The following is a 15,907-nucleotide window of genomic DNA, read 5'->3' as shown; positions in this document are numbered from 1 at the left end:
TTGGGAGCGCCATACAAGGTTCTGCATTGACAGTGCAGAACCAGCATGGGTTTTTTTTTTTTGATAGAGACCGAGACACAGAATACGAAGCAGGCTCCAGGCTCCGAGCTGTCAGCACAGAGCCCGATGTAGGGCGCGAAGCCACAAACCGCAAAACCATAACCTGACTGCAAGTCAGACGCTTAACCAACTGAGCCACCCAGGCGCCCCTCTGTTAAAGTCAGTTTCAACTAAGCCACCCAGGTGCTCCTCTGTGCTATACTTGAATGTATTCATCCCTTAGTAAAACTGCCAAGTATCAAGTAGTTTTGAAAAATGCTTTGGACACCTTCATAACGTAGGTCAATTTATTGAGGGTAGCATCTCTTGCAATAACTATACTCTATCGCAGAAGGTTCTAACAGGAACCTCTGGAGGAACCATCAATTTCTTAATGCAGTACCCCTAAATGTATATATTCTGCCCTCTTGTGGTACTGTAAAAGCCAAGCCTTTATGGAATTTTACTTATTTTTGAAAGTGTAGTTTTTTTTTTTGAGGAAGGATTGCTAAATCCTAATAGCTTCATATCTGAGACCAGTCTTTTAGCCATCTGCTTGTTATCTACAAACTGGATTTTACACGTGGATTTATGCAGCGTTCTTGTTTCCATTCACCTGCATGGATTTACAATGAAATGCAAAGTCCAGTTTTATACCAGACCAAAAAAAAAAAAAAATGGAAGCAAAAGACAGGAATTAATGGGCAACAAAATAAAATTCTAACCAAGATTCACAAACACATCCAACAAGTCGGGTTTCTCACGGTCTTTGATTAGGCCTTTATTCATAATTAGCTGTCCAAAATGATTTAACTTTTATGGAATAAACAAATCTAAGTTTTATGCAGGTTTCTTTTCTTCCGTGGTGGGTTTCTTCTCTGCAGGCTTCTTCTCAGCTACTGGTTTCTTGGTCGTTGCAGGCTTTTTTCCTGCCAAGGGTTTTTTCTGCTTCTTAACACCAACAGCCTTCTTTCCTTTCTTCCCTACCACAGGCTTCTTGCCTGGAACACCCTTCTCCTCGGATTTGGCTTCTAAGGCTGCTGCGGCCTTATCCATCCGGAGTTTGTGCTGCAACAAATTAAGAAGAAAACCTAAGAATCAAACCTTTCTAAAAACTTAACATACCAGCCAAAACCAAATTATCACTTACATTCTTGGCCTGGCGAAGAATGGTGTTCCGGCGCATTGTCTTTGCATATGGGTTCAGCTTCAACATGATTCTCAGGTTTTTCAGTGGATTCTTCTTGAGGACTCTGCGATGAATCTTCTTGCTGTAGAAAAGTAGACATTACAATATTAACAACTTCGTTCACATTATTCATGTTTCTCAAATAACTAATGGTAAGAGATTGGAATGAGATTAAGTATCACAAGTTTACCGTGGTGCTCGGAGGGCTCTCTGGATCTCAGGGCTCTTCAAGATTCTGCTAAGGTCTGTATTAAGCATCTTATGCATGGGAAGGCTGAGAAAAAAAAATGCTGACATAAGATGCTCAATTCCCAATTCTCACGAACAATCGAAGCTCTCCTGAGTTAATTTCAACTACGCTATCAACTTCTCAGAGTATCTCACCATTTTGGCATATCCTATCTGTACATGAGGGCACATGGCAAAACCACATTCGTTATTCACAAAACATGCAAACCAATAGCGAATGTAAGTATCTGCAGCATAAACACCTGTGTTTGATACATGAAGGCCAACAATACTCACTTGTAGTTACTCTTGAGGGAGGCAGCCTTACGCCAAGTGCCATACAGATCATCCAACTTGCGGAAAGCACTTTCAGTCCAGATGCAGAAACGTCCCACATGCCCACCAGGAGCAAGTTTCAAAATGTTCAGTTTGCTTACATTAAGCAAAGTAATTCCTTTTAAAGGAAAAAGAAAATTAGGGAGTCTGTATCTCAACACAAAAACACAAATCTTCTGCACTACTTTCGTGCTATGTAAGGTACCTGAGAGCTATGTTACTAATCAGGCAGTTCCAACCTTCACTGGTGTACTCATTCAGCTGACAATCAGAAGTTCCACCAAATCATGTGTTTCAGAAACACGGACCATACAGTGAAATCTCATCATAGTAAAAGCTGAGTAAACTTGCATAGTATGGACAAGCAAAACATGCGTAAGCAGTACAATTACCGGGGATGTTTCTGAAGGCCTTGATGATACCATTGTCCTCATTATAGATGATGCAGGGTCCCCTGCGCTGGATACGACGACGGTTTCTCATTTTGCCCTTGCCAGCTCTCATTCGTTGAGAGGCATAGACCTAAAAAGCGAGAACATTTATTACTCTCATTAAAATATGACCTTAGTAATTCATCTTCAAACGTGATTTCAAGAAATCAGTCTCCACTGTAAAGAAAGGAGCCACGATGAATTGCCCAACATTCACACGCAACCGTAAATGCCAGGCAAGATTCAAACCTAAGTTTTATAAGGTTTTAAGAGTCCTCGTTCTCATAGCCCCTCAAGTTACACTATCCTCCAGTCATCTTTTGAGATTTAAAATCTGATGAAGTTAAGGACCACCAAACGGGAAATCTGTTCATTAAACCTACCTTTTTGATATCATTCCAGGCTTTAAGTTTCTTAAGAAGCAAAACAGCCTCCTTGGTCTTCTTGTAGCCTTCAACTTTATCTTCAACCACCAAAGGAAGTTCCGGAACTTCCTCAATACGGTGACCTGACAGAGCCAATTAACAAAAACCTAGTTACCCTGAACCTTTTGAAAAATTGAGAAACATTTCATATAATCCACAAAATCAAAATGGAATACAATGTGCCAAGTCAGAATTTCCACAAATATCATGTGTTTCAGAAACACGGACCAATTAAGTGGAATCTCATCATTCTGACAGTTGCAGAGTAGGAACGTGATGAACTGAGTGGAAAAGTTTGCCAATATATGAAAGCCCTGTATTTCTATTAGTTTCCCAGTTACACAGTCTTCACTGATGACTTACTATCAGCCTAAGTGGTCAGAACTATTATTTAGAAGAGGGAAATCTAGTCAGGCATTCTGGGATGAACAGAATTGACACAGATCATTAACATGATTGAAATGGTTGTGGGGGGGGGGGAGGGGAGGGGAAAGGAAGGGTACTTTGTACCAGTCCTGTAAAACAAAATCCACAAACCTTTAGACATGACCAGTGCTGGTAAGGCTGAGGCAGCCAGGGCAGAGCAGATGGCATATCGCTTCTGTGTTGTGTTCACTCTGCGGTGCCAACGGCGCCAAGTTTTGGTTGGTGCGAACATGCGGCCCCCACGACACATCTATTTTTCCAGTTAAGAATCTCATTTCTCAAAATTTTGGCAATTAAAAAAAAAGATCATGTCTTGCTCAGTAAGAATTTTCGTCACCCTTCTGAACCAGCTTACTGACAGCAGGCAACTGTCGCCGAGAACAGAGTAAGACGCAAATTACGACATCATTGCAAGCAAAATTTCCTAATGCCAAGCCCCTGTCTGGCTAGAGCAGTATTTCACCTGGACACTAATAGTATGTTTGAAATATTTTCAACTATGTACAAGCCAGGTTCAAGTCGATAATTCCCGAAGAGCTGACCCATCTACATAGTGGAACAAAGGATACATTTCCAAAAGCACCCTGGCCAGAACGGTGAGTTCCACCACCTCGAACTCTGGGAATTCGAGCCACGGCTCTGCCAGTACCCCAAGACTCAGCACTGGTCTGATGACCTGAAATTAGGAAGAAATACAAGTTTTAGCTACCCAATCATACTAATATAGGACTATTATGCATGGTACCAACAGCATCAGAACATCCAAGAAAATCATGTGCTTCAGAAACACGGACCAATGGAGTGTTATTTCATCACTGCTGTTAAGCAGGTCTTAAAACATCAATCCTCGAAAAATCCATACCTGCTAATTCACTGACAGCATATGGCTGTCTATTGTTTTTGCGCAAGTTGGTGTGAACAAAGTTCACGATATCCGGTCGAATGGGAGCCTTGAATACAGCAGGCAGAGTAACATTTTTGCCAGACGACTCCCCCTTTTCGGAGTACACGGATATCAATGGACGAGCACACGCCTGGTAAAAAGGAAAAGATACTCATACTGACAAAGCCAAAGGCACTATGATCAGCATCAACAATACCATTAAAACCTCAATTACAGGAGACTGGAATTTGGGGAGGTAGACAACACTCAGAGCTGAAACAGAGGCTATTACCAACACGTTACGTCTATTAACTTCAAAACATTCTTACGCTTAACATTTAGAATCTCAAGTTCAAGCACAAAATTGATCATTAAGCTTTCAAACCAGGCCTTACACGACATAAACGATTCAAGGCATACTGTGAGATTCGAAAATGCTATTTAATACTACCATCTAGATAAACTTTTCAACCCCAAATGTCAGCATGTCTTGTCTCCTACAGTTCTCCTTCCAATTTCTGCCCTTGGCCCCCTTCATCTCAAACACGTATCACAGAACTTACCAGTACAAATACTGGCCATGTTTCTTTTTGCTCAACCTTCTCCAAAGACTTACACCTGAAAGCAAAACTAAATTTCTGAGGATAGTCTACAGAATCTGTTGGATTTCATCTCCCACACTTTTCCAGATGCTACTGTCTGTACCTACACCCAGGGGCATACCCCTTTTCCCTCAGAGGTAAGTCTTCATCTTAAAAACAATCTGCATGCTTCCTCACCCTCCTTCAGACCACCTTCTCTGAAATTTCTCTTATTACTTTAAAGCCCAACTACTGCCTCGTCTTCCATTCCCCATGTCCACAACACTACCATCGAACATTCTAGTGCTATTTTGTCCAAATTATCATCCAAGCATCACAAGTATAGGGTCTTTTTTTTTCCACTTAACTATACCTGGCTAAAAAATTCATAGGTTTAGAGAACACCAAATAGAGCAACTTTTAAGTTAAGGAGATGACGAAGTTTTTGTAGAGGCACGTGTTAAGATGAACACATAGGAGTATTCAGAAAAATGTGGATATGCGGGTCTTTAATAAAATCTGCCTCGGCAAAAATGAAAATGTTCCTTCCTGAACAACACCTGAAAATACAAAGCCCAAAACTGAATATGGCCCCGATTCAGTCTTAGGCCCCAAGAGCTTCCCTATTTTCGGTAGAACTCACGCCTTCTACGATGCAAGGAAGCTAGAATCTCAAAGATTCCTCCGCACCTGAGAGCGACCGTGTCGCCCATTGCTGGGACGCCCACGTTGCCTCTAAAATGGCTGCCGTAAATTAGCCGCACTACCCAGCTCCAACCCACAAACAGGTGATGCCTCCATCCCCTTTATCCTCGCTTTCTCCCCTACAGTTCTTGGGTCCTAAAGCCCTAATACATTTCTGCCGGGACCCGAGCGCAAGAAAGAGTTCGCCAGAATGGACCTCCACTCACCATCGCGGGGAGAGGAGAGGGCCACGCTCCTCTCAACCCGGCGGCTCCTATAGGAAAAGGAAGTGCCTAGCACTTCCGCTCTATTTGTAGACTTCAACTCGTCCGCCAACCTTCCCCGCCTCAGAACCATCCAGAGGCATAAAATCTCTCTCTACCACTCTATAAAAATAACAAATAGCGTATTGTTTTTTCACATGCATCAAATTATGGTATCTACCCACTTTCAAAGCCAACAATATCGCTTAGAAATAAGGGACTCCTTTCCGCGGAATAATCCATAAAGAGGCGTGGCAACTCTCGCGAGACGAAGTGTCTTTTCCCTCTCAGCCGCTGCAACTTATTTTAACTTTTTCTTACAGGAATGGAAAATTGTTGGCAGAGGAAAAACTGCGGTGTACTCTAAAACAAAAGATTAACTTGGTGGACAAACGGGGCCCGTCGGGAGTGGGTGGGGTGTAAAAGTAGTCCCGGCGATGGGGTCCTGACCCAGGACGTCAGCGTCCGGCGCGCAGTTCAGTTTGGCGGTTTCGGATCTGCAGTCGAATTGGGCGTGATGTGGTCCCGAATGAACCGAGCAGCTGAGGAGTTTTACTCTCGTCTCCTGCGGTGAGTTGTAGCCTTTGCTGTTGCTTTGGGTGCGAGGACAGCACTTGTCCCTGGGCGTCATTTTCGACTCCGCCCCAATCCTCTTGCCCCTGCTTTAGGGATAAGCGCTCTGTCGCTTCTCAGTGGCGCCTACGTTACAGACTAAGGCAGCTTTCCTGGGGTCTTGGAGTTGGGGAATGGCCGGTTGGTTGGTTATCTGTTCGAGTGTGGGGTTGACCCTGTGGGGGCTTGCTTGTAGTCTCGTATAGGCGAAAACAAGTGTACGTTATCAATGGAGGTGGAAGGTGACAAGTTTTTCAAGAGGCCCTTTATTCGTTCTAATAATGCACAGAACTTAGGGTATGTTAGAGGCACTTCTCAGAATACGGAAAATTAGATGTTGGCATCCTTCATCGGTTTAAAGCCTTTCTGGTGTGAAATGTATTTGTTTCGGTTCGTTACCTGACCTATAGTTATAATAACGTAATAGTGTGTTTTTGTTACATACCGTTATTTCACTGTGCTCTGAGACTTTATTATAGTGAATTGCTAGTACAAAAGGAGAGTCCATCTAGTTCTGCATCCAACTTTAAAGTCGAATCCGTAGTTCTCAAACTTGAACTTGCTTCAGAATCACCTGGAGATTTGTCAAAACACAGATGGCTGGGCCCCACCTCCAGGGTTTCTGATTTAGTAAACCTGGGTGGCGCCAAAGAATTTTCCTTTCTATCAAATCCCGGGTGAAACATGCTGCTGGCCTGACACCACAACTTTGAGAACCACTGATGTAATCTAACCTCCTATTTTCTAAATGCCATACTTTTTCATTATTCTGTAAAAAAATTTTGGCTTTTTAAAAAAAAGTTTATGTATGTATTTATATATTTTGAGAGTGAGAGAGAGAGCGAGTGAAGGGCAGAGAGAGGAGGAGAGAGAATCCCAAGCAGACTCTGCACCATCAGCACAGAGCCTGATGCTGGGCTGTATCTCACAAACCTTGAGATATGAACTTGACTTGACATGACTTGAGCTGAAACCAAGAGTTGGACACTCAACCAACTGAGCCACCCAGGCGCTCCTCATTATTTATCTTTATTGCTTTTCTTTTTCTTGCAAAAGTAGTAATGCTTGCCAATTTTTTGAACATTATAGAAAGAGCTCTAGGCTTTTTTTTTTTTTTTTAATTTTTTTTTTCAACGTTTTTTATTTATTTTTGGGACAGAGAGAGACAGAGCATGAACGGGGAAGGGGCAGAGAGAGAGAGGGAGACACAGAATCGGAAACAGGCTCCAGGCTCCTAGCCATCAGCCCAGAGCCCGACGCGGGGCTCAAACTCACGGACAGCGAGATCGTGACCTGGCTGAAGGCCAACGCTTAACCGACTGCGCCACCCAGGCGCCCCATAGGCTTTTTTTTTTTTTTAACTAATAATGTCTTGAATGGCTTCCAGTATGACACCGTATAGATCTAGCTCATTGTTTTTAACTGCTGTATAATATTTCATTCTGTGCCTGTGTAATGCTTATTTAACCAGTCCCCCATTGATACTGTTTTATTTAGACCCTTTATAGTTCCCAATTATTTCATGGATGTTAGTCTTTTTTTCTACTTGTAAACACAATGCCTCTGTATCCAGTTGCCTCCTGGAAATTTCCATGAGAACCTCAAACTCCATATTTGCAAAACTGAATTCATCTTTTCCCCACAACCTGACTTTTTTGCTCCTGAATTCTTGAATTAATTAATTCTTGAATTAAGCCTATGAATTAAGAGCTCCTCAGATCCAAGATCGTCACTTCTCTTTTCCACCACCCTCCACCCCCATCCTGTCTAGTCAGTCACTTGGAGCACTTTGCCCTCTATCTCTGTTGCTTCTGTTCAGGCCATCGTCACTTCTTATTCGCAGCTGTTTTCCTGGCCTCCTTTATATCCTCCATCTCATGGTCAGAAAGGTGTTTCCCATTTAAAATCTTGTAGTGAGTTCCTCTTGGCTTTCAGGATAAAGTTCTAGTGTTAGCAAAATGTCTTCCATTGTGCTACCACAGCACCCTGCATTCACCTCTGTTGGAGCACCCAGCACCCTGTGTTGTAACTGTTGGTTTACTCTTTAGACTTCAGTCAAGAGTATGAACCAGGGACTATGTTTTTGTTTTATATCCTGGACATCTAAGAAGAGTTCTTGCCTATGATATACATGATTGTTGAATAATCAAATAACATCTCTCAGTGATACATAAAAGACAAAGTATCTTTAAGAATAAATCAAAATCTCGTCCAAAATGGCAAAAGCCAATCATTCACAGGGCTAGTTCTCCTGTTTTTATTTCAGTAAGAGTAGATCAAATAATAAATAGTATCCTGAAACAATTCCAATGGGTTCTTGTAGGACTCCAAAGATTTATTCTCTTTCGGAGTATAGATCAGACTGATACACGTTTTGGTATATTTAATGGTTTATAGTTAACATGCTTTGGGATGACTATTTTAAAACTTTCTTGAACGAAACCATAATTATTAAATGATGTCTGAGAGTTTTGTGTTTACATTTTTATAGGGAATTGTTTAACATGAAATTTACTAAGTTTTTAGTGACAGCTCATAAAGAGAGGGAGAATAGATGTTTTTGTTTCAGCCATGGAAATCTAGGGCTGGGAACCTTAAGTAACTTTTCTGTGGTTACCCACTGATTCAGTGGCAGATCAGAATCCAGTGATTTTTTTTTAACTTCTTAAGTCAGGCTGTAAATTACATTTTAATAGTAACTGAATATGTGTTTCAGAAGATAGGAGAGTAGAGCTGGGTAACCTGATCCTGCTGCCTCTGAGAAGGAGTTGTGAATAGTAGTCTATTAATCTCTACCACCTTTCCTTTTTCTATTCCTAACTTATACTCTTTTTCTGCTTTTTTCCATCTTCCCAATCATGCATTAAGGCTGGTTTGTGTTTACTTTTCTCACTGGTGTCATGCAGAGATAAAGTGATGACAAACTTCTGAATTTAAATGTCAGAATACTGTAGCTCTATTTTTCACATGTGGTTCTGCATTTCAGGGAGTTTGATGAAGAAAAGAAAGGAATCCATAAAGACCCATTTATCTATGAGGTATGAACAATTTGTTTGGTCTTTAAACACAACTCATTAATCCTAACATTCTGTTTTCAAAAGTTGGGTTCATTGAAGGGAGTTTAGAGTAAATTCCACCCTCTTAGAGTACAGTTCTATGAGTTTTTACAAATGCATTCAGTCATATGGCCACCGACATAATATCTAGAATATTTCCGTCACCTCCAAAAATCTCATGTCCCTTTGTTGTCAGCCCTTTGTCTCTGGCCTTTTCCAGAGTGTCATATAAATAAGATCGTACGGGGCGCCTGGGTGGCTTGGTTGGTTAAGCGTCCGACTTCGGCTCAGGTCATGATCTCACGGTCCGTGGGTTTGAGCCCCACGTCGGGCTCTGTGCTGACAGCTCAGAGCCTGGAATCTGTTTCAGATTCTGTGTCTCCCTCTCTCTCTGCCCCTCCCCTGTTCATGCTATGTCTGTCTCTGTCTCAAAAATAAATAAAGCTAAAAAAAAAAAATTAAAAAAAAATAAGATAATACACTATGTAGTCTTTTTTTTTTAGCGTTGTTTAGTTTTTCTTTCATGGTCATAAACTTTACTCTGCAATCCAGCTAGACTTGAAGGGGAGTAAGGAAAACATGCAGCCCGTAGAACTGCAAGGAGAGCACAAAGATTATAGGAGATTTCGAGCAGATGGAGGTGAGGGGGTCCTCTCCCAAGCTACAAAAACAATGGTCTGGTAGTTAACATAAAACACAAGTGAGATTTATTAGATTCGTCCACGGTCAGCAATGGTGGTCTTCTTGCTGGTCTTGCCATTCCTGGACCCAAAGCGCTCTGTGGCTTCCACAATATTCATTCCCTCCTTCACTTTGCCAAAGACCATGTGCTTGCCATCCAACCACTCTATCTTGGCAGTGCAGATGAAAAGTTGGAAACCATTTGTGTTGGGTCCAACATTTGCCATGGACAAGATGCCAGGACCTGTGAGTTTCAGGATGAAATTCTCATCATCAATTTCTCCCCATAGATGGACTTGCCACTAGTGCCATCATGGCATGTGAAGTCACCACCCTGGCACGTAAATCCTGGAATAATTCTGTGAAAGCAGGAACCTTTATAACCAAATCCTTTCTCCCCAGTGCTCAGAGCATGAAAGTTTTCTGCCATTTTTGAAACTTTGCAAACAGCTGGAAGGAGATGCAGTCCAAGGACTCGTTGTCCATGGTGATGTCAAAGAACACGGTGGAGTTGACCATGGCTGGGCAGTATGGTCAGCCCCGGAGTGGCAGCCTCTGTAAGGCCTATACACTGTGTAGTCTTTTGGGTCTGGTTTCTGTCAGTGAGTGGATGCATTTGAGATTCATCTTTGTTTTGTGTGTATCAGTAGTTCATTCCTTTTTATTGTTAAATACCACCTCACTGAGTGTGTGACAGTTACCCACTTACCAGTTGATAGACACTTGGATTGTTTTTGATAGTTTTTGATAGTTATAAATAAAGCTGCTATAAATATTCATGGATTTATTAAGCATCTAATATATGCCAAGTGTTGCATAGGTGAAGTCCCCATAAAGTTTGATCCATAAAATAATTAGCGAACTAAAATTAATTGTATGCTAAAAGACAAATAAGCTGGAGATAGTCCTATAAGATAAAGGTTAATTACTCATATATATGAAATACATAAAAAAACTCATAAAAATCAACAAGAAAAATGACAATCATGACAGAAGAATAGGCAAAGAACAAAAATAAGTAATTCCAGAAAGAAAAAATACAAATAGCGTTGTTTCTTACTGTTTGAATTTTCATTAACCAAACCCAGGAACTAAGTATATCCAGGTAAATGTATTAATCCCACCTTATCTGAGTTCTTGCTTGATGTGTGTGGTAGTTTCCTAGGGCTGCTGTAACCACAAATTGGTTTGCTTAAAACAGAAATTTATTCTATTGCAGTTCTGGAGACTACGACTCTGAAGTGGAGGTGTCAGAAGGGCCATGCTCCTGCTGAAGGGTCCAGGAAAGGATCCTTTCTTGGCCCCTTCTGGTTTCTGGTGGTTTCCAACAGTCCTTGGAGTTTCTTGGCTTCTAGACACATTACTCTGATTTCTGCCTCTGTTAATACATAGTATTCCTGTGTGTGTCTATGTGTTTAAATCTTTCACACCTTACAAGTACATCAGTCATTGGATTTAGGGCCCCCCTAATCCAAATTAATCCTCACCTTGATTACATTTGCAGAAACTTTTTTTTAAATGTTTATTTATTTTTGAGACACACAGACACACACATGCGTGCGGCGTGAGTTGGGGAGGGACAGAAGAGACGGAGACACAGAATCCAAAGCAGGCTGCAGGCTCTGAGCTGTCAGCACAGAGCTCTACATGGGGCTGGAACCCATGAACTGCGAGATCATGACCTGAGCCAAAGTTGCATGCGTAACCAACTGAGCCACCCAGGTGCCTCATTAAAGACCCTCTTTCTAAAGAAGGTCACATTCAGAGGAACCAAGGGTTAGGACCTCCCCATGTCATTTGGGGTATATTCAATCCACAATGGGACTTGAAACTCAAGAACCTAGTAGATTAGAATAAACACATCATCCTTTGCTCTTTGAACTTTGTATCTAAATGCTTCAGTATCCAAACTGAGAAATTAAACAGATTCAAATAATGAGACATATTTGTCAATAATAAGCATATGAAATTTTTGCTGTGAGATGATAAAAGTAAACAGTGAAAATACTCTGTTGTGGTAAGCGATTAGAATGCGAATATGTGGGCATGGCATGTTTGTAAGGCAATTTGAAAATACCGGTGTGATTCTGGATACTTATCTTAAGAGAGGAATTCAAGGATGTTGATTATTAGCTGTTTATTATAGCACAGAACTTAAAACTATCCAAATGTTGAAGAAAATGGAATTTGTTATATGATGGTAGAGCCAAAGAACGTTTAATGGCACGACAAGAAGCTTATGATTTAGTCTGTTGTATTTTTTTAAGCAAAAGCCTATGTAGATACCTGAATGCTGAATACATTTCTACTTAAGTAGATTAATTTATGTGTCTGCAAAAAGTTCTGGCAAGATATAGGCCAACCAGGCTAATTACAGTGATGATCATTCTAGCTAGTAGAATTATATGTGAGTTTTAAAAAATCTGTTAGCTGTTTTCAGATTTTTCTGCAATAAACATGTTTGCAATAGGAATGGAAAAATAAGTAGTTCCTATAAATTGATAAAAGTTCTAAACTCCATAGTACAATCAGAAGAAAAGAGCATATTTAGTAAAGTGCTAATTATATGGGACATGATTGTAAATATAGTATGAGTGGAGGGAAAGAATGTCCATGTGATCCTAATCAAAGGAAGGCTCGACAAGGCAGGGTGCACTTGAGGTGAGCCTTCAAGCATTTGTAGACGTGAACATAAGAGCTAGATTTATCTAAACGTGAAAAAACAACCTGGCAAAGAATAAATGAAATCTTGTCTTTAGAACATTATGTTTTGTTCAGATTTTCTTTTTTAGTCACTTGTCTACAACTGGTCTTTACGTGTTTAAATTATTTGCACTAATATATGTGTGTATATATAACATTGCCTGACAACTTTTTTTAACAGACTGATGTTCAAGGGCAGTTGATCGGCAAAGGCCAACCAAACCCTTTGAAAAATATTCTAAATGAAAATGATATGATATTCATTGTAGAGAAATTGGTAAGTAGTGTTTGGGCTTTGTGCTTATTTAATTCTTTTTTTTAATCTTATTTTTAATAAATTTATTTAATAAATTAATTAAAAAAAAATTTTTTTTTTAACGTTTATTTATTTTTGGGACAGAGAGAGACAGCATGAATGGGGGAGGGGCAGAGAGAGAGGAAGACACAGAATCGGAAACAGGCTCCAGGCTCTGAGCCATCAGCACAGAGCCTGACACAGGGCTCGAACTCACGGACCGCGAGATCGTGACCTGAGCTGAAGTCGGATGCCTAACCGACTGAGCCACCCAGGCGCCTCAAATTAATTTTATTTTTAATAAGATTAAAAATTCGAGTGGGGCTCAAACTTACAACCCTGAGATCAAGAGTCTCATGCTCCATCAACTGAGCCAGCCAGGAGCCCCTGTGCTTGTTGATAACTAACAGCCAAATTCAGTTTATTGGGAATAATCTCAGATGTGCCCATTTTTTTATCAGCATATTAGTGAAAGCAGATTCTAATTCTTTTAGAAATAGAATTTCTAAATTTCTCCTTTAGAAATACAATGAGAATTGCATAGGTAATTTAAAATTTTGTAGTAGCCTGATTTTTAAACAGTGAAATAGGGCCACCTAAGGGGCTCAGTTGCTGAAGTGTCTGACTTTGGCTCACGTCATGGTCCCACAGTTTGTGGTTGGAGCCCCGCATCAGTCTGCTGCTAGCACAGAGATGACCTCAGAGCCTCTGTCCCCCTCTCGCTCTGCTCCTTCCGTGCTGGTTCTATCTCAAAATAAACAAACTAAAAAAAAGTGAAATTATCATATATAGTAAAATTGACCTTTTTTCTTTTTTGTCCACTTCTGTAAGTTTTAGCACATGTACAGATAGGTTCTGGTAATCACCACCACAATCAGGGCACAAAATAGTTCCATCACCCTAAACAACTCTCGCGCTAACCCTTTAAAATCCTACTTTTTTCTAACCTCTACCCCCTGGCAACTGCTGATCTCTTTTCCCTTGGTATAGTTTTGTCTTCTGTCATGAATGGAATCATACAGTTTGTAACCTTTTGAGTTTGGCTTCTTTCACTCTGTATGCCTTTGAGATTAAGTTGTAAGTATATCAGTGGTTCATTTCTTGTAATTGCTGAGTATATTCCGTGGCTGTACCCCTGTTTATTTACCGAGTCACCCTTTGAAAGACGTTTAGGCCGTTTTCAGTCCTCAGTGATCATGGATAGAGCTGCTATAATCATTTTTGTACAGCTTTTTGTGTGAACATAAGTTTTTTCTTGATACTAAATACTGAGGTGTGGAATTGTCTGAAATAAAGTTTAATAATGCTTTTTATTTACTCCTGTATATTTAATAATATTTCAATGCCTAGTTAAGATAAAAATCTTTGAGATATTTTGAGTTGTTTTTTTTTTAATGTTTATTTTTGAGAGAGTCGGAGCATGAGCAGGGGAGGAGCAAAGAGAGAGAGAGAGAGAGAGACAGAGCACAAGCAGGGGAGGGGTAGAGAGGGATGGAGACACAGAATCTGAAGCAGGCTTCATGCTCTGAGCTGTCAGCACAGAGCCCGACTTGGGGCTCGAACCCATGAACTGTGAGATTATGACCTGAGCTGAAGTCGGATGCTTAACCGACTGAGCCACCCAGGCTTCCTGAGTTGTTTGTTTGTTTGTTTGTTTGTTGTTTCCATACTGCATCTTCAAAACCTGGTGTGTATTTTACACTTATATCTTCATTTGGTCTGGCCGTGTTGCCATTACTCAATAGCCACATGTGGCTAGTGGCTGTTGTACCAAACAGCACAGTGTATGTAGGTATTACGAAGTTCTACTTTAATTTTTGTTTATTAAATGTAACAGAGAAAACTTCTTGTCTTTTGCATCACTTTATAATTCCAACCTTAAACCTTTGTGTTTTAGTTACGGTAATTATTTCGGCAGAGCAGTTACAGTAATTTTTATTAAGTGGTGATAATGTTGTCATGCTACACAGTTGCTTTGGGGCCAGAACCCATTCTTTGACTACATGGTTTTCTGAAGTGGATTGGAACAGACTAATGGGGGAAGGTGGAAGTACTTTTTTTTTTTTTTTTTTAATTTTTTTTTAAGTTTAGTTTTTGAGAAAGAGTGCACACAAGTGGGGCAGGGGCAGAGAGAGAGGGAGAGAGGGAATCCCAAGCAGGCTCCACATTGTCAGTGCAGAGCCTGACGTGGGGCTCAAACCCACAAACCTTGAGACCATGACTTGAGCCGAAACCACGAGTCAGACACTTAACTGACTGAGCCACCCAGCTGCCCCAAAAAGTGGAGGTACTTTTAGAAGGAACACCTCTGCTCTAGGACCCTCATGTTGTCTGGATGGGCATTATGGCAAATGAACAGGGAGCTTTTTATTTTAATGCATACAAAAACTCCTTTTGAAGAGGGGGGTAACTTATTTGTCTGTTATATTAATAAAATGGTGTCATTACTGCTTATCTATGGTAGACAGATGTTTGGAAAATAATTATAGGTGAATTAAATGGTTGAGTTTAGACTTTTGCTCTGGGGAGAAGGGAAAATGTATATAGAGCAAAAGTGGAATAAACAAAGATGGTCAGATGAAGGTGAGTTACCTAGGAAAAGATAAGGATGAGCCAAGGGGGATGTGGAGATCTGGGTTAGGAGACTAGTGGGGATGCAGCTTGCAGTTGGGAGAAGGTTCCTGGAATTCGTTGGGACCCTGGCATTTTTAAATTTTTTTTTTTTTCAACGTTTATTTATTTTTGGGACAGAGAGAGACAGAGCATGAACGGGGGAGGGGCAGAGAGAGAGGGAGACACAGAATTGGAAACAGGCTCCAGGCTCTGAGCCATCAGCCCAGAGCCCGACGCGGGGCTCGAACTCACAGACCGCGAGACCGTGACCCGGCTGAAGTCGGACGCTTAACCGACTGCGCCACCCAGGCGCCCCAGGACCCTGGCATTTTTAGATGAGGAACAATTAAGACTATTGTCTCTGCAAAGATCGGTAGTGCTTAAGGCACAAATTTTAAGTAGATGGGTATTAGAAAAAAAAAATAACATTTTGGGTACCACCAGTTCTAGGAACTATTTGGA

General features: G+C 40.9%; 2 protein-coding genes, 4 non-coding genes and 1 pseudogene across 7 annotated transcripts in view; 1 reads left to right on the top strand and 6 right to left on the bottom strand.

Moving 5' to 3' along the window:
- Positions 1 to 795: 795 nt before the first annotated feature.
- Positions 796 to 5,575, bottom strand: RPL4 (ribosomal protein L4). The gene is made up of 10 exons (XM_047862067.1): positions 5,450 to 5,575; positions 3,937 to 4,108; positions 3,644 to 3,750; positions 3,186 to 3,324; positions 2,607 to 2,731; positions 2,185 to 2,314; positions 1,754 to 1,910; positions 1,419 to 1,502; positions 1,190 to 1,310; positions 796 to 1,107 (listed from the first exon to the last, which is right to left on the bottom strand). The coding sequence occupies exons 1-10, from the start codon at positions 5,450 to 5,452 to the stop codon at positions 880 to 882; spliced, it is 1,266 nt and encodes a 421-aa protein (XP_047718023.1). The 5' UTR covers positions 5,453 to 5,575; the 3' UTR covers positions 796 to 879.
- LOC125169203 (small nucleolar RNA SNORD18) lies at positions 2,057 to 2,126 on the bottom strand. Its single transcript, XR_007153523.1, has one exon. It is a non-coding gene; the product is annotated as a small nucleolar RNA SNORD18 (small nucleolar RNA).
- LOC125169202 (small nucleolar RNA SNORD18) lies at positions 2,832 to 2,903 on the bottom strand. The gene has a single exon (XR_007153522.1). It is a non-coding gene; the product is annotated as a small nucleolar RNA SNORD18 (small nucleolar RNA).
- Positions 3,389 to 3,487, bottom strand: LOC125169264 (small nucleolar RNA SNORD16). Its single transcript, XR_007153579.1, has one exon. It is a non-coding gene; the product is annotated as a small nucleolar RNA SNORD16 (small nucleolar RNA).
- On the bottom strand, positions 3,824 to 3,894 carry LOC125169206 (small nucleolar RNA SNORD18). Its single transcript, XR_007153525.1, has one exon. It is a non-coding gene; the product is annotated as a small nucleolar RNA SNORD18 (small nucleolar RNA).
- Positions 5,576 to 5,753: 178 nt separating the features above from the next.
- The window catches only part of ZWILCH (zwilch kinetochore protein), a 38,291-nt gene continuing 28,137 nt past the window's right edge, over positions 5,754 to 15,907 (top strand). The window contains exons 1-3 of one of the 2 annotated variants that reach the window (XM_047863319.1): positions 5,754 to 6,055; positions 9,084 to 9,135; positions 12,719 to 12,814. In XM_047863319.1, the coding sequence (XP_047719275.1) occupies positions 6,003 to 6,055; positions 9,084 to 9,135; positions 12,719 to 12,814 (201 nt within the window). In that variant the 5' untranslated portion in view covers positions 5,754 to 6,002. The remainder of the gene's footprint in view (positions 6,056 to 9,083; positions 9,136 to 12,718; positions 12,815 to 15,907) is intronic. The other variant, XM_047863320.1, reaches the window with a different exon arrangement.
- On the bottom strand, positions 9,814 to 10,353 carry LOC125168300 (peptidyl-prolyl cis-trans isomerase A-like; annotated as a pseudogene).

Source organism: Prionailurus viverrinus, chromosome B3 (assembly GCF_022837055.1).
Source record: "Prionailurus viverrinus isolate Anna chromosome B3, UM_Priviv_1.0, whole genome shotgun sequence".
In the NCBI taxonomy this organism is placed as follows: Eukaryota; Metazoa; Chordata; class Mammalia; order Carnivora; family Felidae; genus Prionailurus; species Prionailurus viverrinus.
Note: the sequence above shows the minus strand (reverse complement) of the source record. Positions and strands in the feature narration are given on the sequence as shown.

What these genes read in the sequence shown, in the direction of transcription:
- RPL4 (XM_047862067.1), bottom strand. An exon ending in AGCACTGGTCATGTCTAAAG is followed by an intron (nt 2,732 to 3,185) that starts GTTTGTGGATTT and finishes TGGCTCTGTCAG; the next exon opens with GTCACCGTATTGAGGAAGTT. An exon ending in TTCTTCGCCAGGCCAAGAAT is followed by an intron (nt 1,108 to 1,189) that starts GTAAGTGATAAT and finishes AATTTGTTGCAG; the next exon opens with CACAAACTCCGGATGGATAA.